At 45.1% G+C, this 27,522-nt stretch overlaps 1 protein-coding gene across 1 annotated transcript; it reads right to left on the minus strand.

Annotated features, from left to right (window-relative positions):
* Positions 1-13,627: 13,627 nt before the first annotated feature.
* On the minus strand, positions 13,628-14,935 carry LOC136464289 (heat shock protein 81-3-like). The gene is made up of 2 exons (XM_066463255.1): positions 14,467-14,935; positions 13,628-14,227 (listed from the first exon to the last, which is right to left on the minus strand). Exons 1-2 carry the CDS (start codon positions 14,590-14,592, stop codon positions 14,021-14,023), a joined length of 333 nt encoding a protein of 110 aa, XP_066319352.1. The 5' UTR covers positions 14,593-14,935; the 3' UTR covers positions 13,628-14,020.
* Between the last annotated feature and the right edge of the window lie 12,587 nt (positions 14,936-27,522).

Consider the following 27,522-nt stretch of genomic DNA (forward strand, 5'->3'; position numbering starts at 1 on the left):
GGAAGGGGAATTTGGGTCCATAGTATTCACTAACCCACTTGGCAATGATCTTGTCCATCATGATGCACCCCATGAAATGCACCCATACTTTGCCAAGTCTCCAAATTCCCTGACGTCCATTGGACTTCTCACTTCTCTTTCGGGATCCAAACCTTCTTGGTGCTCTTCATATTGGAAATGATCTCCTTTGGCACCCAAAAGCATTTGACCCCATTGTTGGCTTGCTTGTTCACCTTGATGGCCATCACCTTGTCATTTTTCTTCTTCTTCAAGACATAAAGTGTGGAGGCCTTTTTGTCTACCTTGTTGGTGTAGGTGTTGGAGAGCTTGCTTGTTTGCTTTTTCTCTTTCTTCTTTGCTTCTCCCACATTCTTCACTTTGCACTCATAGGACTTGTGACCTTCCTTGTGGCACACCTAGCAAACCATAGTTTGTCCTTTATCAAGCTTCTTCACTCCCTTGATGGTGTTATCTTGATGAAGTTGGGCTTGCTTCGCCTTGCCTTTCACTTGAGTCAAATTCTTGGTGAGGCGAGCTACTTCTTGCTTGAGTTGCTCATTCTCCTTTGCAACCTCTTGTGTGCATGTATCTATAAAAACATTCTCAACACAAACTTAGTTGCACAAAGATGAGTCTAAACATAAATCATTACAAGAAGTAGAGGTATCCTTTTTAGACATGTTAAAGATAGAATTTTTCTTTTTAGATGCATTAGTGGGGGTTGTACTAACGGCTTTAAGATTAGCAACTTTATTAGTTAGCTCATCACAATGTTTGCACATGGTTTCTATTTTAGCAAGCAAACTTTTATAAGCATCTTGTGAGCTAGCTAACTTTTCTTTTAATTTTTTATTTTTCTTTATAAGTTGCTAATTATTGATTGTGCATGCATTTGTTGTTGCCCTAGCCTTAAGTTGCTCAATTTTAGTAGATAGTTCAACATTGAGATTAGCAAAGTTCTCATATTGTTCAAGCAAAGTTTTGTATGCTTCTTGTGAACTATCTAGCTTTTCTTTTAATTTTTTGAGCTTCTTTTGTTGATTAGTGCAAACTTTAGCATAATTAAGATTTTGTTGCATAATTTCATCATAAGAAGGCATTTCATCATCACTATCACTCTCACTAGAGGATGAGCTTTCATTACCTCGTGCCATAAGGCACATACAAGAAGAGCTTGATGATGAGTGCTTGCGCCCTCGCCTCTTGTGATGGTGTTCTTCTTCACTTGAAGAATCGTCCCATGACCTTATTGAAGTGAGAGCTTGGTTCTTACATGCCTTGTTCTTTGTCTTGGGTGTGGGCTTGTTTGGATAAACTTCCACAAAGTGTCTCAACTCGCCGCATCCATAGCATCCTCTCTTTCTTTGCTCATTTCTTTGATTGGTGAAAATGAGATCTTGGATTTGGATGGGCACACCCTTGACATTTAGCATTTGGATCATCTTCTCCACCTTATTGATTAGTTTGATTGATTCTTCATCAAGGTCAGAGGTGGAGGAGGAAGATTGATCATCTTCATTTGAATCTTCATCATCATCGTCATCGTCCTCATCTTCTTCTTCTTCTTTACTTGAGAAGCTTAAGCTTGAGCTTGTCTCAACTTACTTGCCATTCATCTTCTTTTTCTCGCTACATGCGAGAGCTTTGCCTTTGCTTGATAAAGAGGCTTCGTCTTGACCCATCTTATGTGACATTTCAAATGCCACTATTTTGCCAATGACTATGTCCAGGGTCATGGTGCTCAAGTTCTCCATGTTGTGAAGGATGGTGATGATGCTTGCATATTTCTTTTATAGTAGCACGGAGATGATCTTCCTCACGATGTCCACATCATCTAGCTTTGTTAATCCTATTGAATGGAGCTCATTGATAATTAGATTTAAACGAGAATACATATCACAAATAAGCTCATCACCATTCATTTTAACTGAATCATAATTTTGTTTAGCTAGACAATATTTTTGCTCACGGACATTAGATGTGCCATCATGGAGCTCTTGAAGTTTTAACCAAATTTCATGTGCCGTATTTAAAGTGAACACTTGGTTAAACACATCCATACTAAATGATTCAAACAAGCAATTCTTAGCTCTAGCATTGAAATATATTTCCATTTCTTCACTCTTTGTGGGTTTATTGGGATTCTTAATGGGTTTCATCCCATCACGAGTGACTCTTCAAATACCCAAATCAACCGCCTCAAGGTGAAAAGCCATTCTAGCTTTATAATAGGGGAAATTAGTGCCGTCAAAGTGCGGAGACCTAGAGGTATCTATCCCAACCACTCTAAATAGCGTTGGCTCAACGGTGGTTAAGCCAAAGGTCCAAATTGAGCCAACCGGCTCTGATACCACTTGTAGGGGACCGTGATGCCTAAGAGGGGGTGAATTAGGCAACTTAAAATTCAACTTCTAAACTATGGCCTCTTTTTCTAACCTTAGCAAAACCTATGCAAAACATAAACTATCTAAAAGTGCAACTACGGTTTTGCTAGTGTGTTGCTATCTCTATCGCAAAGGAATAATGTAATCTATGTAAATGCGGAAGCTAAAGAGCAAGATAGAGATATGCAAACTCACATCGATGACTCTGGTATTTTTACCAAGGTATCAAGAAGCGCTCAAGCTTCCCCTAGTCCTCGTTGGAGCCCTCGTAAGAAATCCCTCGCAAGGGCCAAGCTCTCGGCCGGGTAACTCCGTGGATAGACTCGAACCTTCCCCACGTGCAAGTGGGTCTCTGACGTGCCTTCCGACAAGGCTCTCCCGGATGCTCCCCACCGTCTTCACTATCAAGCTTCCAGCCAAAACGCCGCGGGCCTTTTTCCCTTTGGTACACGGTGGCGGCCACACCACAACTGCAGTTGGTGCGATCTCGCAAGACTACAAGCCCCTCTGATATACAACAATGGTGCGCGCAAGCGCCGAGTGGTAAGAGGTATGCAAACCTCACTAAACACTAGGCCTAAACCTAGAGCAAGCGCATAAGTGGTGGTCTAATCAACCTAAGCACTTCGCAAAGTACCTACGCTAATCACCTAATGAATCACTAAGCACTATGCAAGTGGAGATCACTAAAATGGTGTATCAACACCCTTGATATGTTTCCTCAGCTCCACACTACTCAAATGGCCGGTTGGGGGGTCTATTTATAAGCCCCACTGAGAAAATAGCCGTTGGGGATGAAATCCAACTTTTCTGCTACTGATCGGACGCTTAGGTCATCCTGATCGGACACGTCCGGTCGTCCCGACCGTTGGAGCCACGATCAATTGATTGGACAATGCCAGTGTCCGGTCACATGCCACCGGACGCGTCCGGTCACAATTTTGCCGCTCTAGAACCTTTCTGTACTTGATCGGACACTGTAGTCCTACATCCGGTCGATTTGCTGCCAGCATCCGGTCGCGCTTGTTGTTGCCGAGCCTCTTGATCAGGGCGTCCGGTCGCTTTCCGCCAGCGTCTGGTCTAGCATCCGGTCACCTCTGTGAGCTCGTTTCTTTGCGATCTTGTGTCCGGCTTGGTTCCTATCTTCGTGCTTGGACTTTGCTTGATATCTTGGGTCTTCTCTTGTGCTTCTAGGGTCTTGCTTATGGTGTTGATCATTGGATTATCACGTTGCCTTCATCCAAGTCACGTCTTGCATCCTATTGAACTACAAAACAATCACTTACAAATTCATTAGTCTAATTTGGTTGTGTTGGTCATCAAACACCAAAATCCAAAGTAAATGGACTAAGGGTCCATTTTCCTTACACTGCATATGTCTGTCAAAGACACTAGAAATGATAACCTTTTGACTTATCTGGATAGCCAATGAAATGACAACTAACTGTCTTGGAGTCTAGCTTCCCATTGTTTAGGTTAAATACTTTGGCCTTGGCTGGACAGCCCCACACACATAAGTGGTTAAGAGAGGGTTCCCTACCAGTCCACAATTCATATGGTGTTTTGGGCACTGACTTGCTCGGTACTCGATTGAGAATATGAATGGCGGGTTTGAACACCTCCATCCATAAATTTATTGGTAAAATGGAGTAACTTATCATACTTCTCACCATATCCATTAAGGTACGGTTGCGCCTTTTAGGTTCTCCATTCTGCTAAGGCTCGCCCGGTGTAGAGTACTGGGCAACTATGCCATTTTCCTGTAAGAACTTTGCAAAAGGTCCAGGAACTTCGCCATATGGGGTATGTCGATCGTAGTACTCCCCCCACCCCCACGGTTGGATCTTACTATCTTAATCTTTAAATTATGCTGATTTTCTACTTCAACCTTAAATATCTCAAATTTATCCAATGCTTCTGATCTTTCCTTAATTAGATAAATATAGCCATAACGAGAATAATCATCTGTGAATGTTATAAATGAATCATAACCATCCATACTTTTCACAGGAAAAGGACCACAAATATCTGTGTGAATTATTTCTAAAATTCTTGCGCTTTGTTTGACATCTTTCTTTATTTTCTTAACATACTTTTCTTTTATGCAATCAATGAATTGTTTTAAGTTTGAAAATTCTAATGGCGGAAGAATTGATTTCTTAATCAATCATTTTATTCTCTCCCTCGAAATATGGCCTAAACGACAGTGCCATAATTTCGATGATACGTCATGAATTCTCTTCCACTTATTACTTATATTCATGGACGAGGAGGTATTCTCATTATTAGTGCTCACAACATTCACATTCTCACAAAGTGATAACAAATAAAGCTTGTCTTATCGGAAGGCAAGACCAACACGCTTATTATTAAACATAATCTTACATTGGTCATTATCAAAATGGCAATCATATCTATCATCGTATAAACATGAGACACTTATTAGGTTTCTACGCAAAGAGGGTACATAAAGGACATCTATAAGCTTGAGTACAAAGCCATCATTTAATTCTAATGGGAGTTCTCCAATAATTGCTACTTCAGCTTTGACTCCATTTGCCACCTTAATGTGTCTTTCTCCTCTTTGCAAGGTCCTCCTCGTATGGAATCCCTATAATAAATTTACAATATAAATAGTTGCACCTGAATCAATCCACCAAGTAGATTTTGCATAACTTAATAGAAGGACTCATCTACGAATGTAATAATGTCCTCACCTTTTCTCATCAAGTGTTTCAGGAAATTTGGACAATTCTTCTGATAGTGTCCAGTCTTCTTGCACCATTTGCAGGTGTCCTTGTCCACTTGAACATAGTTCGATTTATTATGGTGATCATTCTGAGGGGCCTTTCCTTGTGACTTAGAGGAGGAGCTATTGTCCCACTAAGGTTTCCCTTGTGGTTTGTCTTTCTTGTTGTAAAAAATTCTTCCTTTTATTTTTCTTCACATGGTTAGCTGAGTCACCATGTGAGCTCTTAAGCCTCTCCTCTTCTTGCACACACATTGCAATGAGCTTCTCAATGTCCCATTTATCTGGTTTTAAGTTGTAGTTCACAACAAAAGTCACATACTCTTTGGACAAATAAGCAAAAATCAAATGAATTAGGAACTCATCCTTGAGCCCCAAGTCCATTGGCTAGAGCTTAGATGTCATGTCGCTCATCTTCAATATGTGTTCTCTAATCCCTTCACCAGAGTATTTCTCATTAACTAACTTCTTAATGAGAGTGCTTGCATAAGCCTTTGAAGAGCCAGCAAACTGACTCTCCACCTTCTTGAGATACTCAGTGGTGGTGGTACATTCTAGGATTAAACCCCTTATTAGATCCTCAATGGTGCCCTTAATCACCATCAAACACTTGTAGTTTGAACTATCCCACTTCGCACAATCAAGATCGTACTTTATTCTCACGTTTGCATGGTCACGCTGTCGAGTAGCAAAAGCTGCATCGGTCTCATTTTTTGCCCTCACTGGGTCCACAGGCTCAGTGGGACACGGAGAGATAAATGCTAGATCATTGTTTGAGAGCGCAAGTGCTATCTCAAGCTTCTCTCGCCATGTGTTATAATTGCTCCCATTGAGAGACGGAAAAGACGAGATAATCGTCATTGGGTTGTAGCCTGAAACAACATCAAAGAAAGTGAGAAACAGTTGACATAATGATTATATATCGTAATTTAATGTTGATCAAAATTAAAACATACATTATTCTTCTATACTAATTCTACATCATCGTTAGGCAAAAATAGAACTAATGCAAAAACTCATAAATAAAATTTATAATATTGCTATCATCAACTTTGGTCATAAAATAGCAATATCATAAATAAAATATTCTTCTACATTAATTCTATATCACCGTTAGGTAGAAATGGAATTAATGCATGGAAAAACTCTTGAATTAACTTATAATATTGTTATTATCAATGTTGGTCACAAAAATGACAATATCATAATTTACTGAATAAATATAACTACTCTTCAAATTAAATCCTGTGTTGGTTAGAATTTAATTAGAAGATGATAAGCATCAACTTTGCAGCGGAAACGTGAAAAATAACATTATTCTGAAGCATTTTTTATGTACTTAACTACTCTCTGAACAAATTCTTTCGATGGTTCAAATTTGAACAGAGATTTAATCATCAAAACTTATCTTGATTCATCAAAATCGCTTCTGAAAATAATAAAACAAAAGGAAAAGGACACTGTGCAACCGGCCCGAAGGCCCACTCATGCATTGTGCTCTACCGTGGCCCAGCAGGGAAAAATGACCCACGACGGCCACTCGCGCCGCGCTCCCCCGTGCATAGGCCACAACCTAGGCCTGGGCCGAGAAAGCGCCCTCTCGCCTGGGCCTGAAGCTGACCCGATCAACGTCGGTCATCGGATCTGATCCGATGGTTGTCCGCACGTCTCGGCCGATCAAAAACCACGCCACGTCCCTCCCCCGAACCCTAACTCCATTTCCTCTCCCTCCCCTTCCTCTTAGAGAGCCCTGACGGAGCGACGATGGAGCTACGGTGGTGCGCGCCCCTTCGCTGATGCGTGCGTCCACCCGAGGGTGAGCGCGCTACCATCGAAGGGTTGTGCGGCGTTGCCCTTTTGTGCCCGCACACAGCGTTAGAGGCACCGGCAAGCCCATGGCTCGCTCGGTCTTCCTGCGCGTCGGTGAAGCGGCGGCACGGTTGTTCTTCCCACGCGCGATGGTGTCGACGGTGGTAAGGAAACCAGGTAGGTTCCTCCCCTTCTTCATCCGTTCCCCTTCTAGGGCTAGGGTTAGGGTTTCGATTTGAATTGAAATTCGTTCATCTCCTTCTAATTTCTATACCCTAGTAAGGCGATTGATACCAATATTATAAGTGCTAGGATCAACTAGTCATAGATCTAGTGGGTGAAACCATTCTATTCAGGATAAAACAACCTAGATCATGAACTAGATAGAGGGAGAGACTAAAGAGGAAGAGAGAGAGAGGTGTAGAAATAGCTGACCATCGGTGGGTTTGGCGGAGCTGCTAGCCATCACGCCGGTGGTGAGGTCGATGCAGACCAGTGGTGTCGGTGAAGACGTGTGGCGGTGAAGGAGTAGCAGTGGAGACCGACGTCGACAAAGGGGAGTCGAGGAGGACGGTGGTGACGCTGGCAGTGGTGCTTCCAGTCGTTGTCAGCGCTGCCCTCTCGATCAGACTAGGGTTAGGATGTAGGTGGAGAAAAACGGCGGTTGCGGTGAACCTCGTATCCTATGCCCTGGCCCCCACCTTTCTCTTTATAGCGCTGTGTGACAGTGGCCCACAAACCATGACTAGGTTGGGCGCCCCCGATGAGGACGCAGATCAAAGGCTCAAATTAGCCATTGGGCCATCTTGATGGAGATCAACCTAATAAGAAAATTTGCAGAAAAGACGGTTACAAATGAAGCATGACACCAAACGGCAAAATTGCGCAAACTGAGAGTTTGTAATATGTATTCACATGAATGTCATATCAATGTCACATGAATGTTACAAGTTAGAATAACACAGGGCTACCTGAAGGCATAGGAGGACACCGGAGAGCGAGATCTTGGAACAATGGGACGTGACCTGTCGCCGGACACTGTCGGCATAGCGACGGAAGTCCTCCAGGACGTACTCAGCCTAGTCATAGAGGTGGACCTCTGATGGGTTGGCGACCGCATGGAACACCTCCTCGTTCACCTTGTCGCGCCGGCCCATGGGTGCGCCCGGCGCCAAGAAGTGCTCCACCAGGAAGAGGAAGGCGACCACAAAAGCGTCGCGCTCAGGCTGCGTCATGGGCCCCGGCGACGGTGCATCCTTTCTTCTCCAAGAGATGATGGCCGCCACGAGTTGCAGTGTAGGTGCTTCACCTGGGTCTAGGCCCAGCGCCCGGCGGACGGCGGCCGCGTCGCTCTCTTTCTCCGTGGAGTTGCGCCCGAGTCCAACCTGCCGCTCGCCGTTCAGGATGCTGAGGACCTCGTGCACATCGCGAGCGGTGACGGGAACCTTCTCGCCGGTGGTGTCTGCTAGGAATAGTGGCACAGGCACGGACGAGGACGCCCCTAGCGCCGCCGCGGTGGTGGCCAGCTGACTGCAGAGCCCCAGGCGGAGAAGTTAGGGTCAAGCTTGTTGTACCTAGTGAGGTGGAGCACGCCCTCGAAGCCGATGGACCGGACCACCTTGTTGATAATCCTAGCTTAGCTCAGCTCATTTATTTGTTTTTGGCTATATTTAGAATAAGGTGTGCTTGACCTTAGCTAAGTTGAGCTCGTCTAGTTTTAGCCAGACGCATGCTGCGTTCGTGCGGTGGTTGTCCTTATTTTTTGGTGGTAGTGGAGGTACTCGGCATGCTCTTGACCGTGGGATGGCGAGGTTCAGTCAGAGGTCATGGTGAGTGCAGCATCATGGCGCTAAGTGCGCCCGTTCTTGTTAATATATCAACTAAGTTAGAAAACGTCGCAAGTTGTTCACGGCACCAAAAGCCTCTGTGTTCGTGTGCGTGTGTATTTGTGAGTTCGTGGTGTGCAATTTCAGGGGGTCTTCATCGACTCAGGCGAAGGGTCGCCGATGGTGTCGACAATAATTGGTACCGGAGCTATAGGATAAGGGACCTAGCACATCATGATGGGGTCATCGAAGGGCTGAGGCCGCTCGCCGCTGCCAATAGGCATGAAGGAGAAAGGCGGTGGCTCGGGCAACAAGTCTCCAAGGCGTTCGCCGTCCCCAAGCCATTCACCGACGTGCCGTTCGTGGACTCGCGGCACTCACCGTTCGCAAATGAGACGCCGTGAGGGCACCGTCGAGCACGTCGTTCGGGAGATGACTGGCTCCGGCAACTAGCCGCAGCTCACAAAGACGAACTACGACTCATGGTCACTGCCGATGAAGCTGAAGCTGTAGTCTCGCTATCTTTGGGAGGCGATTGAGGATGAGGACGTCGACTACCACGATGATCGTTCTGCGCTGGAGGCGATTTGCTCCAGCATGCCCTAGGAGATGGTGCCCACCCTGGCGACCAAGCCATTGGCCAAGCAGGCGTGGGAGGCGATCCAGACGATGCGCATCGGCGACGATCGGGTGCGAAAGTCGATGGCGCAGAGTCTCCGTGCAGAGTATGAGCAGATCATGTTCCGAGATGGTGAGTCCATCGAGGATTTTGCCCTACGTCTGTCTAATCTTGTGCAGCAGTTAGCGATTCTCGGCGACCCAGAGCCGGAGCCGAAGGTGGTTGCCAAATACCTCCGCGTCGCTCGACCGAGGTACAGGCAGCTCATCATCTCCATCGAGACGCTCCTCGACATTAATGAGCTCACGATCAAGGAGGTCATGGGGAGGCTCAAGGCGGCTGACGACGGGCATGACACCGGTGGAGGTTCAAGCTCTTCCACGGTGCACCTCAACCACATGGAGGAGGAGCTAGTGGTGTGGGTGGTGTCCCGGCTGTAGCTCTTAGGCGAGGGCAGTTCTGAAGCTGGGCGGCCTCCACCATCCAAGCAACGGCGCGGCCGCGGTGGTGGCTCGTCCCAAGGCAGTGGAAGAGGTGGTGGTTCCAAGCCACCCGCCGGTGGCGATGGCAAGAAGAAGAAGATCGCCGGCGATGAATGTGCCTACTACGGCAAAACGGGCCATTGGGCTCGTGAATGCCTCAAAAAGAAATGCGATGAGCAAGCGCACGTTGCCTAGGCGGAGGAGGAGCCAGAGGCCAGGCTGATGATGGGGGTGACGTCGCTCTACATCGACTCGGCCTCAACATGCTCGCCATCGGATCCTGAGCCACTAGCGACACCCGAGCAGCTACCCGTTTGGCTCGAAGGGGGAGGCTGCACCCGGTGGACTTTCGAGGAGGAGGAGGTCCTCCTCGTCGTGCACGCAGCCGACCCCATCGTTCATGTTGCTCTGGCCACAGCCGGAGCTGCGACATCATCACCAACACGCCAGGAGCGCATCCACCTGGAGGAGAACAAGTTGTTCGTCCAGTTCAGCGATAAGGGCAGTGGTGGGTCCACTCGGTGGATCCTTGACACCAAGGCAACAAATCACATGATGGGGGAGCGTGGTGCCTTCTCCAACATTGACACCGACGTGCGAGGAACCATCCATTTCGGAGACGGCTCGGTCGTGGCCATTGAGGGCCGCGGGACCATCCTCTTCAAGTGCAAGAACAGTGACCACGAGGTGCTCGCCGGCGTGTACTACATTCCCAAGCTAACAGCGAACATTGTTAGTTTGGGGCAACTCGATGAAGATGACTACAAGATCCTCATCGAGCATGGAGTGCTGAGGATCTAGGACCAGCAAAGGAGACTCCTAGCGAAGGTGAAGAGGATGGTGAGTCGGCTCTATGTCCTAAACCTTGACATCGATAGGCCCGTCTGCCTCGCCACTCGGAGCTCGGAGGTTGCCTGGCAGTGGCACGCCAGATTTGGGCACCTTGGGTTCCAGGGGCTAAGGGCGTTGTCGAAGAGAGGACTGGTGCGCGGGCTGCCACCAGATGAGCACGTTGATCAAGTGTGTGAGAGCTGTCTAGCTGGGAAGCAATGGCGATGGCTGTTTCCAACGTCGAGCAGGTACCGTGTAGCTCATCTTCTAGAGTTGGTGCATGCTAACCTGTGTGGGCCTATCACTCTGGAGGCGCTGGGTGGCAAGCGCATGTTTCTGCTCGCCGTCGATGACAAAAGCATATTCATGTGGCTTGTGCTCCTCACGTCGAAGGATCAAGCTGTGGCGGCCATCGTTCAGCTCCAGGACTGGGCAGAAACAGAGATAGGATGGTGCCTCGAGACTCTCCGCACTGATTGTGGTGGCGAGTTCACGGCACGCACCTTCAACGACTACTACGCCGAGCATGGTGTCCAGCGACACCTCACGGTGCCCGACACTCCGCAACAAAATGGAGTGGTGGAATGCCGGAACTAAACTGTGCTGGGCATGGCGCGGAGCATGCTCAAGGCAATGCGGGTGCCTAGCAAGTTCTGGGGGGAGGCGGTCATGATTGCGGTCTTCATCCTGAACAGATCGCCGACACGGAGTGTTGAAGGCATGACGCCGTTTGAAGCATGGTATGGTTCTAAGCCTCATGTGCACTTCTTCTGTGTTTTTGGCTGCGTTGCACATGTCAAGGCCACCGGTGGACACCGGAGCAAACTCGATGATCGCTCCACGCCAATGGTGTTCATCAGTTATGAACCTAGATCCAAGGCATACAGATTCTACAACCCGAACACCGATCACGTCCACACATCCCGTGATGCCGTGTTCGATGAAGGCAGGCCATGGAACTAGGGCGAGCTCGACGACGGTGAGCACACGGCGAACTCAAAACCATTCCACGTCGAGAACATGACGGTGATGGTTCACCGTGGTGATCCCATGGAGTTGTAGGAAGATGGTGCGCCAGACGGCCCGCTCGGGGGAAGTCCAGTGCACTCGACTAGATCATAAGGTGGAACACCGGCAACGTCGGGTACGCCAACGGCGGCGTCGAGCGTGGGCTCACCAGCAGGCGCACATGGAGGCAGCGGACCAGCAACACCTACGTCCCCTACATCGGTCCCAGCTGTGGAGTTTGCGTCACCTCCCTCTGGTGACCCGGACCTCGACGGCGAGCACGACGATGAGGTACCGCTGCGGTTTAGAACACTGGAGAATGTTCTAGGACTGGTGGCTACCCCAGTACTTGCTGAATAGGAGATGGACGGTGAGCTCATGCTCACCATGGACGATGAACCCACCACGTTCGAAGACGCACATGGTGACGAGCACTGGAGGAAGGCCATGATGGAAGAGATGGCGTCCATCGAGGAGAATGACACCTGGGTGCTCACTAATCTGCCCTAAGGCCATCACCTGATCGACCTCAAGTGGGTTTTCAAGCTCAAGTGCAATGAACAAGGGGAGATCATCTAGCACAAAGCCTGGCTCGTGGCGAAGGGCTATGTTCAGCAGCACGGGATTGATTTCGATGAGGTATTCGCTCCTGTTGCTCGAATGGAATCAATCTAAACCCTTCTTGCAATGGCGGCGCAGGAGAATTGGCTTGTACATCACATGGATGTCAAGTTGGCTTTCCTCAATGGGGAGCTCAAGGAGGAGGTTTATGTCCGGCAGCCGTTGGGTTTCACTGCTGCCGGGCATGAAGGCAAGGTGTTGAAGCTAAAGAAGGCATTGTACGAGCTCTGTCAAGCTCCCAGGGCGTGGAACATGAAGCTTGATCGCAGTCTTGCTAACAATTTTTAGATCTAGGGGTTGTTTTGGTTATATTGGATGTTTGATAAGTATTAAATTTAGACTAATTACAAAACTAATTGCATAAATGTATACTAATTTGCGAGATAAATCTATTAAGTCTCTATGATTTGATAATATACGCCATGTTCGTTTGAGCTGGTTTGACTTATAAGCCATGCCTGAAAGTACTGTTGACTGGTTTGGTGTGAGAGAAAAATATTGTTCGTTGGTTGATAAGTCATGTCTTATAAGTCAAATACGACCGAGCGAACAGGTTGATAGTGCTATAGTAAACATATGTTAATGATGGATTAATCAGGGTTAATAGATTTTTCTCGTAAATTAGTCTTCATCTGTATAATTAGTTTTATATTTAATTTATATTTAGTCCTTCTAATTAGCATCCAACCGTCCAACGTGACAGGGATTAAACTTTAGTCCCAGTTTAGAAACCTATCGATTATAAGAATATAGATAAAACAATCTCAGAATCCTAAAAATCTCTTCCAAACATATTAGGATTCTAGAGGATGATTATTTTTATTTAGAATCTAGATTTTAAAATACCACCCAAACGGACCCTTACAAGATTTTGCCACCGCCTCGCAAGTCGCAACAATCTCCGCCCGCACGCATACACGAATCTATTTACTTCGTTGTTGTAGCTATATACACATACCACTTACTTGCTGCTTGCTGGACTAGAACAATATATATATACATATACATACCCGGCCGCAAACAAAAGTACAACACTACAGCGACGCATGTCTCTTAATCATTTAGAATTGCGCTCATATGCACACATGCATGTCTGCAAATTTCTAGTTAGGTTTCGCTGGCGTTTTGACAATAATATAGAACGTAAGTGATTTAGTTTGACCTGAAAGAAAATTCATATACTACAAAATGTGCACAAAATGCTAATTGCTCAACGATAAGTGTAAAACAAGAGTAGCGGACCGACAGCACGTAACGCAGGTAACCAATGCAACTTGCAAACGCGGGGACACCCATGTCGTATCGATGTAATAAGCTAGTTCGTGGCCTCATGCGGTACATGGATCATAAACATGCATTCAGGTTCCCATGGTGACGACTGACGATCAGAGATATGTAGCCGCCATCAGGCGCTTTGCTATCCAGATCGGAAAATAAAATAGCCATCTCTATGGCTAGTAAGGAAGCATGTGTTGCCATGCTGTTGACGGTGTCGTGGTTCTCCAACTCAGAGCAGATGCATAGGTGCAGCGGCGCGACGGCCGCCCTGCAGGAAAGATGTTTGGGCGCAGCGACTTGAGCGTGCAACCGAAGGCAATAGGGTGTGTGGGAAATAAGCCAGCCTAGCCTAAATCTGTCTCCAGCAAGGCTAGCATCTAGTTTATTTTGGTAGCTGGTTTAACTTGATAGAGTCACCCGCCTTTGAAGCAATTCGTCGAACAAGTGGTGAGCGCCATGGCCGGCGTGGCCGATTCCGGGCGGCGGGGCATGCGCGAATCAGAGGAGAGTAAGGAGAGAGTGTTGGAGGCCTTGTCAGGGACAGTGTGGATGAACAGCTCCGATTGCGCATCCAGCTTGGTCTTGTCCGTGAGACTCTCGAGCCTGATCTTGTCCAATGCCTGCAAAAATCAAAACAAAACACGAACCAACTTAGACTGCAGAGAAACAGAATCAATCGCTCAGAACTCGCGAACCGGACAGATTTGGATCGCTACCGAAAAGCCCGCACATCATCTGGCAATGCTCAGATCAAACTACATCATCTCGCAATGCTCAGATCAAACCTTAAGGATACACAAAATCTAATACAGTAACGCACAGGTGTACTGAGATTTCGAGAAGGATGGGGGCAGCTTACATCAGACGAGTTTGAGATGAGCTCACGGAGGAAAATCTCCTTGTTGGAATAGAAGGTGTTGATGATGAGGGAGAGCAGCTGGTTAATCTCGGCCTGAAAGGCGAAGGTCTCCGTGTCTGTCGCCATGGTTCCTGAGCTCCGAAGCTCTTCGCGTCAGCTTCTTGACCCGCAGGCTTCAGATCTAGGCCCGTGCGCCAGCTTCGTGTCAGGGGAAGCGGAAGAGCTCCCGTGCGCCAGGGGCGGGGGGCGGGGGGCGGAGGGGGCGCTGGGGGGCAGCGCAGGACCCTCGGCCTGAGGAACTGGCGGCAGTGGCCGCAGGGCATGTGGGAGACGGCGGAAGACCGGGCGGCGAAGCAGAGGAGCGCGAGCGGAGGACCGGGCCCTCCCCTCCCCAGCAACTGTTCAAAAACGCGTCACGTCCCGTCCGCGCGCGCGGCGTACGGTCTAGTCATAGCAGCTTTGACCTCCGCGCGCGCGGATGCGTGATCGTGTTCGTGTATGAGCGGAACCCCAATCCTGTTGTGGAATCTTCCGGTCCGAACGATCGGACCGGAGCACAGCGCCGATGTTTCCCGCGTAGATGTTTCCCGCGCGCGGTCGCCGATGTTTCCCGCGTACAGTCCCGCGTCTGTTGCCGAGTCTACGGAATAAACACGGTCCAGCAACGGAGGCAGCCAGCCCACGAAGCGCACAGCGTCCAGTTTCTCTTTTTTTTTCCCCTGATTACTTTTATATTTCTCTTAGCTCTCCGCAGGCTGTTACTTAGCTTCTCTTTTTTTCTTTTTTATATTTCTTCTTTTCTTAAATCCGGCAGGCTGCTACGTTAGTTTATTTTTTTTCTTTCTTTCTTTCTTTCTTTCTTTCTTTCTTTTTCTTTTCTTTTTTTTCCTTTTCTTTATTTTCTTTTTTCCTTTTCTTATTTCTCTCTTATATTCACCTACTAGTTGTGTGATGTTACAATTTCTTTGTCGTTCTTTTTTTCGTTTTTATTTTATTTTTTCTCTTTTGTTTTTTGTGGTATTTTTTTCTTTTCATCTTTTAGTATTTTATTTTTCTTTTTTTTTATTTTAATCTAGTCAATTGTTTTATTTATATTCTTCTCTATTTTTCTTCCTTTCTTTCTTTCATTTACTCTATATATGAACTTTTTTCTGTATTTTATTTATTTTATTCTTTTATCTTTTAGTTATTTATTTATTTAGTATCTATATATTTATCTTTTGTTATTCATATTTTGTATGTATTTTTATTTTCTTTGTTATTAGTTTTATTTCCCCTTATATTTCGTTCTATATTTTATTATTTTTATATTTATATTTAGCTTATTCATCTGTTTCTTCTTTTATTTACTATAATTAATTATTTAAATTATGTTATTTCTTTTATTTTTATGTTTTTCTTTTCTGATTTCTTGTATTCTTGATTATACATGTGACGTTTGGGGTAGTCTACATTGATGTTCTCTAGTATATTTAGAGATGTTCACATAGCATAAATGTGATATTCACAAGTGTACTTTGAGATGTTCACATAGCATAAATGTGATGTTCTATGATATATTTTGTGGTGTTCACATGATATACATTTGATGTTCACGTACATATGATATTCACATAATATACATGCGATGTTCACATAGTATACATGTGATGTTCTATGATGTATTTTGTGATGTTCACATAGTATACATGTGATGTTCTGTGTTATATTTTGTGATGTTCGCATAGTATATATGTGATGTTCTAGACGTATTTTTTCTTATTTTCATATGGTATACATGTGATGTTCTAAGATGTATTTCGTGATGTTCAGATAGCACACATGTTGTAAGGAAAATGGACCCTTGGCCCATTTACTTTGGATTTTGGTGTTTGATGACCAACACAACCAAATTGGACTAATGAATTTGCAAGTGTTTGTTTTGTAATCCAATAGGGTGCAAGACGTGACTTGGACGAAGACGACGTGATGATCCGATGATCAACACCTCAAGCAAGACCTTAGAAGCACAAGTGAAGACCCAAGATATCAAGCAAAGTCCAAGCATGAAGATTGGAACCAAGCCATACGCAAGATCGCGAAGAAACGAGCTCGCAGAGGCGACCGGACTCTGGACCGGACGCTGGAAGCGTGACCGGACGCTGGACCGGTGGCTCAGCAGATAGGCGACCGGACGCTAGACCGGACGCTGACGGCAACCGACCAGACACAGGGCATCAGCGTCTGATCGAGTACAGAGAGGTTCTAGGCGCGTGAAACTACGACCGGACGCGTCCGGTGGCAGGCGACCAGACGCTGGCAGCGTCCGATCGGTGGTTCGCGGCTGCAACGGTCGGGACGACCGGACACGTCCGATCAGGACGATTCAGCGTCCGGTCAGTAGCAGTTTTGCGGGAGTTCGACCCCAACGGCTACTTTCTCAGTGGGGCTTATAAATACAACCCCCGACCGGCCATTTGAGTAGTGGAGCTGAGGAAACATACCAAGGGTGTTGATACACCATTCTAGTGATCTCCACTTACATAGTGCTTAGTGTTTCATCAGGTGATTAGCGTAGGTGCTTTGCGAAGTGCTTAGGTTGATTAGACCACCGCTTATGCGCTTGCTCTAGGTGTATGCCTAGTGTTTAGTGAGGTTTGCATACCTCTTGCCACCCCGTGCTTACGAGCACAAGAGTTGTACATCGGAGGGGCTTGAAGTCTTGTGAGATCGCACCAACCGCGTTTGTGGTGCGGCCGCCACCGTGTACCGAAGGGAACAAGGCCCGCGGCATTTTGGCCGGAAGCTTGATAGTGAAGACGGCGGGGAGCATCCAGGAGAGGCTTGCCGGAAGGCACGTCGGAGACCCACTTGCGCGTGGGGAAGGCCCAAGGCTATCCATGGAGTTACCCGACCGGGAGCTTGGCCCTTGCAAAAGATTCCTTGCGAGGGGCTCCAACGAGGACTAGGGGGAAGCTTGCGCGCTTCTCAATACCTCAGTAAAAATACCAGAGTCGTCGACGGGAGTTTGCATATCTTTACCTTGCTCTTTAAGCTTCCGCATTTACATTGATCATTTTATTATCATTTGCGGTAGAGATAGCAACACACTAGCAAAACCATAGTTGCACATCTAGATAGATTATCTTTTGCATAGGTTTTGCTAGAGGTAGAAAAAGATGCCATAGTTTGGAGTTAGAATTTTAAGTTGCCTAATTCACCCCCCTCTTAGGCGTCCAAGTGTCCTACAAGTGGTATCAGAGCCGGTTGGCTCATATTTGGACCTTTGGCTTAACCGCCGTTGAGCCGACGCTAATTAGAGTGGTTGGGATGGATACCGCTAGGCCTCTACAATTTGACGGCACTAACTTCCTCTATTATAAGGCTAGAATGGCTTGCCATCTTGAGGCGGTTGATTTAGGTGTATGGAGAGTCACTCGCGATGGAATGAAATCCATTAAGAATCCCGAAAAACCCACGAAGAGTGATGAAAAAGAATTACATTTTAATGCTAGAGCTAAAAATTGCTTGTTTGAATCTTTTAGCATGGATGTTTTTAACCAAGTATTTACTTTAAATACGGCACATGAAATTTGGTTAAAACTCCAAGAGCTCCATGATGGCACAAGTAATGTCCGTGAGCAAAAACATTGTCTAGCTAAGCAAAATTATGATTCCTTTACAATGAATGAAGATGAGCTTGTTCATGATATGTATTCTCGATTGAATCTAATTATCAATGAGCTCCACTCTATAGGATTATTAAAGCTAGATGATGCGGACATTGTGAGGAAGATCATCTCCGTGCTACCACAAAAGAAATATTCAAGCATCATCACCATCCTTCACAATATGGAGGACTTGAGCACCATGACCCGGGGCATTGTCATTGGCAAGATAGTGGCATTTGAAATGTCACGCAAGATGGGTCAAGAAGAAGCCTCTTCATCGAGCAAAGGCAAAGCTCTCACATGTAGCGAGAAAAAGAAGATGAAGGGCAAGAAAGTTGAGACAAGCTCAAGCTCAAGTTCCTCAAGTGAAGATGAAGATGAGGATGATGATGATGAAGAAGAAGAATCAAGTGATGATCAATCTTCCTCCTCCACCTTCGACCTTGATGAAGAATCAATCAAACTTATCAACAAGGTGGAGAAGATGATCCAAAAGCTCAATGTCAAGGGTGTGCCCATCCAAATCCAAGACCTCATTTTCACCAATCAAAGAAACGAGCAAAGAAAGAGAGGATGCTATGGATGTGGCGAGGTGGGGCACTTTATGGAAGTTTGTCCAAACAAGCCCACACCCAAGACAAAGAAGAAGGCGTGCAAGAACAAAGCCCTCACATCAATAAAATCATGGGATGATTCTTCAAGTGAAGAAGACCATCACAAGAGGCGAGGACGCAAACACTCATCATCAAGCTCTTCTCGTGTGTGCCTTATGGCACGAGGTAACGAAAGCTCATCCTCTAATGAGAGTGATAGTGATGATGATTTACCTTCTTACAATACAATTGTGCAACAAAATCTTAAATATGCTAAAGTTTGCACTAGTCAACAAAAGAAGCTCAAAATTTTAAAAGAAGAGCTAGGTAGTTCACAAGAAGCATATAAGAATTTACTTGAACAATATAAAAACTTTGCAAATCTCAATGTTGAACTATCTACTAAAATTGAGCAACTTGAGGCTAGTGCAACAACGAGTGCATGCACAATTAATGATAAGCAACTTGAAAAGAAAAATGAAAAATTAAAAGAAAAGTTAGCTAGCTCACAAAATGATTATCAAAGTTTGCTTGCTAAAATGGAAATCATGTGCAAGCATTATGATGAGCTAACAAATAAAGTTGCTAATCTTGAGGCCATCAAAAATACCCCCACCAAGGCATCTAAAAGAAATGACATAATTAAAAAGGATGCCTCTACTTCTTGCAATGATTTATATTTAGACTTACCCTTGTGCAACCAAGCTTGTGTTGAGAAAGTGATTGTAGATACATGCACACAAGAGGTTGTAAAGGAGAATGAGAAACTCAAGCAAGAAGTAGTTTACCTCACCAAGGACTTGACTCAAGTGAAAGGCAAGGCGAAGCAAACCCAACTTCATCAAGATAACACCATCAAGGGAGTGAAGAAGCTTGATGAAGGACAAACCATGGTTTGCTACGTATGCCACAAGGAAGGCCACAAGTCCTATGAGTGCAAGGTGAAGAATGGGGGAGGAGAAAAGAAGAAAGAGAAAAAGCAAACAAGCAAGCTCTCCAACACCTACACCAACAAGGTGGACAAGAAAGCCTCCACACCTTATCTCTTGAAAAAGAAGAAAAATGATAAGGTGGTGGCCATCAAGGTGAACAAGCAAGCAAACAATGGGGTCAAACGCTTTTTGGTGCCAAAGAAAATCATTTTCAACATGAAGAGCACCAAGAAGGTTTGGATTCTGAAAGGGAAGTAAGAAGTCTGTTGGACCTCGGGGAATTTGGAGACTTGGCAAAGTATGGGTGCATTTCATGGGGTGCATCATGATGGACAAAATCATTTCTAAGTGTGTTAGTGAATACTATGGACCCAAATTCCCCTTCCCATGTTAGGTAACTAGATGTTATTGCTTTTAAATTGGTATATCTTGCAATTAGTTTTTCCTACAATTGATATCTTTAAGCATCTAGTTACTTTTCATGCCTAGGTTTGCTTTTGCATGCTTATATCTTTTATCATGCATACACTAGGTATATCTTATGGTAGGATTGCTCGGTCTCATTTTTTTTACCCTTGGAGCAAACCTACATGGTTTAAAATTGCTTACAAGCACGGCACATAGCTTGTCTTACTTTTGTTCATCTAATATGTGCCAAAGTCCAAATTGTAGATAATCTCTCCTGGATATCTTTTTGAAAATGATTCTCACATTCATGAGATGTCATCTTTCAAGTAGTATTTTTTATTCTAAAATCAATGTGCATGATTTCTACAATGTATTCTATATTTGTGTGCACATATTTAGGGGGAGTATTTCTACGACTTGGATGCTTTAAGACTAACACTTTTTAAAATGGTATCAACTTTTCAAACCTATCACATGTGTAGTAGTCTCATTGTAAGGAAATTGGAGTCCCCAAAGTTAAGCATCATTCTTCATTTAGTATCATCATGTTGACTTCATTTTGATATTTATATGCTTTCTCCATGCATTATATAGATTAAACTCCTTTGTGCAATAATTTCCCAATTATGCATATGATTTGCCTTCTATCATATGTATGTATTTATTTAGGGGGAGTGTAACACCCCGGTGTTATGCCTGCATTTAGGCACTGCAAATCACGCATATCATGCATCATCAAGCATCCAAATCATACATGCGTAATCATGTGAATAACAATTGAAACATCGCCTTGAAACATGTGAAACATGATTATGAAACAAGAGTATCATTTCAAGTGTTTTTCATCATTTCAGTACCTTTAGTGCTTGATTATTGTATGACCAATGTGTGGTATAGCTAAATATATTGTTAAACATCTTAGCTATGCTTAGAAAGTCATTAGGAACAATGTTCATGTTGATCATTTTGCCCAATTAAGATTTCAAATCATGGTTTGACTTGTTTTGACCCTAGGACTTTTTGGTTTGACTGTTCAAAAAGTACCACTTAGAATGTTTGCATGTCTGAGCAACCTAAAACAAAGTTGTAGCAAATTATATGAGGAACAAAAAGTATTTTTGTGACCAAGTCATGAAAATGTGCACAACATGCTCAAAATGGTCCCACAAGTCAGAATTTGGGTTGGTTTCAACACTTAGAAATTTTCTAAGTACAAAACTCCATTTTTCAGTTTCATGAACACGACTTTGGCATGAATTTACTCTCTGTCCTTTGCGAATTAGCTTAGGATTTCTATAGGACAATTGTAGCCCTATTGTAGATCTACAACTTTGCTTCAAGGAGAAATTGCTAACTCGCCACCGTTTTGGAGTTTGGAAGCAACGAAAAAGCGCTGTCAGTCGGTCTCGGCGGTCTCTGATGGACGGTTCAGGCCGGCCAGCTGGCCGACATCGTCAGGCCGCGGCGGCCAAGTGGTGGCCGTACGCCGTCGCTGCCCCCACCGGTCAGGCCATCGCCACCACGAAGACGCCACGCGCCCCGCAGCTGGCTTATCAGTCCACTCCGAGCCGAGCGCGCTCCTCCGCCATTACCGCTGTGAGCTCCAACAAGCTCCCGCGTAAGCACCACCGTACCTCGCCTCGCTCCGTCACTTACGCAGCTCCGCTGAGACCTCCACTAGCTCCTCGCCACCTCTGTGCAGTCCACCGACCTCAGGTGAGGCCATTTTTGGTGTTTCCGCGCCGTCGCAACCTCGACGGAGTTGGGGTGCTCCATGGCCAGCCCCACCTGGAGTACCTCATCCCCTCCGCTCTCTCCCTTCTTGTTCCCCAGTGTGCCCTAGTGCTTGATTCAAGCCTAGCCTGGCCTCTGCATGCCGGAGATGGTCGGCGCATCGCCGGGCTCCTCCACCGTGCCGCCATGCGCATCGGCGGGCTACCTCCGATGGCTCCACTCTCCCATCACCTACCCCAATCGTTGTGCATTGTTGAGTAGGGCACGCTGGTGACCTCGGCCTCGCCGGAATGCTCGTCGCCGGTGAGATAGCGCCGAGCCGCGTAGCGCAGAGCCGCCTCCCCTGTTCTGTGTCGCTGTCACGCGGGCCCGTCTGGCATGCGGGGCCCAGCTACAGTGACCGAGGGAAACCCCGGGTGCACAGCACCGGGTGCACCCAACGTTTGCATTCGCTGGTTTTTCGTTTTAAGGAAAAGGGTTTTAGAAATGGTTTCAAAAATTGATTCAAATGCTTAGTAAATGTATATCTCAATTTGTGTTGCTCCAAAATGTATGAAACAAATTTTGTTATGCTTCTTGTGACTAGATCTATCTGTTAAAAATACTGCATGTCAAGTTTGTGATACTTTTATGTGTAGCTTTATTTAAAGTAAATAAATGCTGATTTCTGAGAAAATGTCTAGTAAATAGAATATACCTCAGAAAAATATGGTTCCAGTTTTGTTAGTTTCCTTGAGTGATTTACTTTCTGTGAAAAATATATTCCATGCATGTCTTGTAGAAGAATTAGGAGGTGTAGTTCAAGTGCCTTTAATGGCTGACTTTTGTTATTTTTGCTAAAGAGCCAAAGTTGCATAAAACATGCATATGATAATTTTTGTACAGTGATTATATGCTATAAAGAACATAGGAAAAATACTCAATCTGTTGTTTGACACTTTTCATAGTACAAAGTAATTTCATGCTCATTTTTATGCTATAGCTTGTCATTTTTGTGTAGGATAGTTTACTTATCCAAATGCCATGAAATTTTTATGGTAGTCTGTTTAGGGTAGTATTATGCTACTGTAATTTTCTCAGATTTTTATAAGCATCAGAAATATAGATTGTTGTTGTAGCCCTAGTTTAAAAGGAAATAAAATAATTCTCTTTAATACAAGATTAGTTAATAATAATAGCTTTGGTGTATCTTTGAAGCATTTGATAAGGGTGTTGACTTAAACATATTAGTAGTAGAAGAGAATGCAGTAGATGACATGTGCTTGTAGTATAGTTTCTTGGATGATGTTGACTACCTTGCATTTAAACATATCCATTGCATTCATCTCCTTCGATGCACCATTTGCATAATCACTTACGCGCATTGCATCATATAGGATCACAAACCGAGAACCCAGTCGTCATACCCGAGGAGCCCGAGGAGCAGCTCGAGGTGCAGCAGCAGGAAGTGCCAGAAGCCGACGAGGAGGACGTTGAGGAACTTCCGGAGTGCCCCGATCACCGTCCGAGCTCCTTCGAGAGAGGCAAGCCCCGGAGCATTTTTCTCCTGGTTTACAATGATTTAATTAAATGCTTTACTTAATTGATGCATTACGTTCAGGAGTTAATTGCAACCGTTGCTGCATTATACTTTGTCTACCTTTGTTATACTATATCCTTATTACCCTGGTATCCATAGTCGAGTCAATGCTTAGCTGGCTTAGACCGGTAGAAGTCAGGTGATTTCCTGTCACCTGCGAGCTATAGGTGGTTACCTGGATCTGCTTGGATGACTATGAAGTCATGGTATAACTAAGTGTGAAATGAAGTTGAGACCGGACGGAGACTTGTAGAGTTTTGGACTGTAGTGTTTCCGTCTATGTCGATTAAGGACCGACCGTTGTTGGGCCTCGAGTCATGTTGAACGTATGCCTTACATTTAGCTGGCCGGATAAAGTACCTTCCGACCGCGAAGCTGGGAGATTTTTTGGGCCGAGTAGATTGCCCGCAACGCACTATGCCGGAGCAGGTGTGGTAGGACACGGGGGCGGGATGATAAGACCAAAGTGCAGTCGGTCGGCCCCCGGGTACATGTGGTTCCTGGCAAACTCGAGATTCCTGGAAAGTTGACTCGGTGATCAATATCTCACTTTAGCGGGTGAGTGAGGTTTATGTAAGGAACAAATCACCAGCTGGTTAGGAAACGATTCGAATCGCCATCGCTCCTGGATAGTGAGCACTTGACTTGAGTTACTTCATCCTAGTAATTGTTATGGAACACTTGGACAGTTATAATGAATATGACAGTATGGAAGTTGTTTAATGATCATTGGTTATCATTATCTGCTTAATCACATGTTTAACTCTAGTATAGGTGCAAATCTAGTCGACAGGTTAATAATAATTAACTTGGCAAACATGCTTTTCTAAAGGTTCTCGAAATGCTAAAAATGCTCCTTTTTGCAAATGAGTCAGCTACCCTACTATAAAGCCCTTCATAATCCTTGGTGTCATTTATTTTTGGTTATGTCGGGTAAGTCTAGCTGAGTACCTTCTCATACTCAGGGTTTATTCCCACTTGTTGCAGATGGGCAGATGTATTACGGCTACTGTATCAACTGCCTGTACCCTGCGATGGGTGATGCTTAGGACCATGGGCATGGTCATTCCTTACGTCTCGTCTGATGCTTTTGTCGGAGATGATCATTCGCTGGCACTATATTTAAACTCCGCGTGAGTGTGTGTGTGGTTTGAACAAATGACTTCCGCTACTTTTATTTGAACTGGTTTTGTAATAACTATGTTGAAACTCTGATGTATCTGAGATTGTGAACTTTTATGTAATATATGATGGTGACCGCTAAACTTATTACGATCTTGGCTGGAACGGAAGTTGGTTTGAAATCCTTCGTGATTTCACGGACTACCGGGTTATACGGGCTTAAGTTTGCTAAATCGTCTGCTCTGGCGGATGATTTTCTTACTTAATTTCATATAATTGGTCGGTTCTGTTACAGGGAGCTTAGTCTATATAATGTGAGAGTCAAATTTTGTGATCTATCCAATTCTACATACAAAGGATCACAAAGTTTGACCCTCCTTTGTGCTACTAATGTCTTCCTTTTCGGTGTTTGATGCCAAAGGGGGAGAATTTGGAGGACCAAAGGCAAGCATTAAGTTAATGTCTACAAATGATAATGGTTCGAGAAAGGGAGGATAGTGGATTATGGATTAAGTCTAAGTAAGGAGGAGAATTTATAAGAAGCAAGACTTTAATCCATAATGCCACATGGAGACATTTGCAAGGGCAAGCTAGGTCTTCAATTGGTATCATAGTCTTTCATGTAGTATCTCTTAGCATCATAAAACCTTGCCCCTTGCATTGCATCCTAGCAAGTAGATAGTTTTTAAATTAAAAATTTTGTTATTTGCTTGCTTTGGTCGTGTTGGCATCAATCACCAAAAAGGGGAAGATTGTAAGGAAAATGGACCCTTGACCCATTTACTTTGGATTTCGGTGTTTGATGACCAACACAACCAAATTGGACTAATGAATTTGCAAGTGTTTGTTTTGTAGTCTAATAGGGTGCAAGACGTGACTTGGACGAAGGCGACGTGATGATCCGATGATCAACACCTCAAGCAAGACCTTAGAAGCACAAGTGAAGACCCAAGATATCAAGCAAAGTCCAAGCATGAAGATTGAAACCAAGCCGTACGCAAGATCACGAAGAAACGAGCTCGCAGAGGCGACCGGACTCTGGACCGGACGCTGGACCGGTGGCTCAGCAGACAGGCGACCGGACGCTAGACTGGACGCTGGCGGCAACCGACTGGACGCATGGCATCAGCGTCCGATCGAGTACAGAGAGGTTCCAGGCGCGCGAAACTGCGACCGAACGCGTCCGGTGGCAGGCGACCGGACGCTGGCAGCGTTCGATCGGTGGTTCGTGGCTGCAACAGTCGGGACGACCGGACGCGTCCGATCAGGACGATTCAGCGTCCGGTCAGTAGCAGTTTCGCGGGAGTTCGACCCCAACGGCTACTTTCTCAGTGGGGCTTATAAATACAACCCCCAACCGGCCATTTGAGTAGTGGAGCTGAGGAAACATACCAAGGGTGTTGATACACCATTCTAGTGATCTCCACTTGTATAGTGCTTAGTGTTTCATCAGGTGATTAGCGTAGGTGCTTTACGAAGTGCTTAGGTTGATTAGACCACCGCTTATGCGCTTGCTCTAGGTGTATGCCTAGTGTTTAGTGAGGTTTGCATACCTCTTGCCACCCCGTGCTTGCGAGCACAAGAGTTGTACATCGGAGGGGCTTGAAGTCTTGCGAGATCGCACCAACCGCGTTTGTATATTATGTGATATACGCATAATATTCTCGAAGTATACATGTGATGTTCTATGATATATTTTAGAATGTTCACATAGTATAAATGAGATGTTCCACGATTTTTTTGAGTGTTCATATAGTATTTATGAGCTGTTCGGCTGGCCTAAAAAATAAGCAAAAATACTGTTCCGGCTGGATTGTTGTGAGAGAAAAATATTATTCTGACTGGAAGACATTGTTCATGTGAACAGTGCCCGCGTGAGTGGGCTGGCCAGCACCAGCCCAGCCAGCCAGCCAGCCGAATAAGCGGGTTCTATCCAAGAAAATCGGCATCGTGCCAGGCGACGTGAGTGCGGGGTAGACGGGTTATGGGTGCGCGGGAAATCATCGGACGGTGGTTTCAGTCCGAACGGCTGGGCTATACGATCGTGAATTATAAGCTGAAACATTATTTTTCTCTCACACCAAACCAGCCAACCAGTCGCAGTAAATAATCCACGATCGTTTACGACGAAACGAGCAGGCAGAGTGCCCATCCGGTTGGCCAGGGTGCTTTATATAGGGAAGAGGCAGGAGATCAGTCGCAAAGACAGTCAAGCATCTGTTAATTCGGATGGATTAGAATCCTATCTCCAACAACTTGCACGATTCTCTCCAAGACTTGACCTCTTGATAACTAGCTCCTGGATCTGGACTCTAATTAACAAGCTATGAAAAATAACGCACAGACACCAAAATCTCTTAATATCTCCAAGACTTATTATTATATATATATTTTATAATCATTAATATCTCAGAGGCAAACATACGTTCCAATATTTAACAAGTGGGGCTCATAAGCTATAAGCTCGACGACGTGAATAAATGGTCTTGTTATAATACGCGACGAATAAATATATCTTCATATTGGCCTTGTCACATATGATTATTCTCATTAAAAATAATAATCATCAAACACTCTTATGAAGTGATGGAGGATATCCTATGCTTGGTTCTTGAATGTTGAATCGGATTGGTGGCTATCTTGACGGTATTTTTATTGTCACGTAGCAATGTCATTTGTTCAAATTTGATCTCACTATCAACCTGGATGGATAGGTAGGGTTTGAATATGGGTTATGGGTATCACCAACAGTTATATATAAATACAAACAACCAATCAGGCTCTTATGATGCCCTTTTGCACAAGATAAAAAAGAAGAAGATAAAATACGAAAGCCTCAGAAGAATGCCCCCAACGTGCTGCCCCCAACGTGCAAGTGCTAATATTTCTGTTTCCTTTTTCGTATGTCTCCCCAACGGTGGTGGCTAGGGAGGTGTAACATGCAGTAGTACCTGTGCCAATTTGCCAATAAAACTGAAATTGAACAGCTCAATCCGGGATTCCGGGTGCAAATCTACGTCGCAGGTTGCACAACAAAA

This window comes from Miscanthus floridulus, chromosome 7 (assembly GCF_019320115.1).
Source record: "Miscanthus floridulus cultivar M001 chromosome 7, ASM1932011v1, whole genome shotgun sequence".
Lineage (NCBI taxonomy): Eukaryota > Viridiplantae > Streptophyta > Magnoliopsida > Poales > Poaceae > Miscanthus > Miscanthus floridulus.

Excerpts from the sequence above, each read along its gene's own strand:
- LOC136464289 (XM_066463255.1), bottom strand. The coding sequence starts at position 14,592 with ATGGCGACAGACACGGAGACCTTCGCCTTTCAGGCCGAGATTAACCAG. Across the intron at positions 14,228-14,466 it reads TCATCTCAAACTCGTCTGAT|GCATTGGACAAGATCAGGCT; the intron begins GTAAGCTGCCCC and ends TGATTTTTGCAG.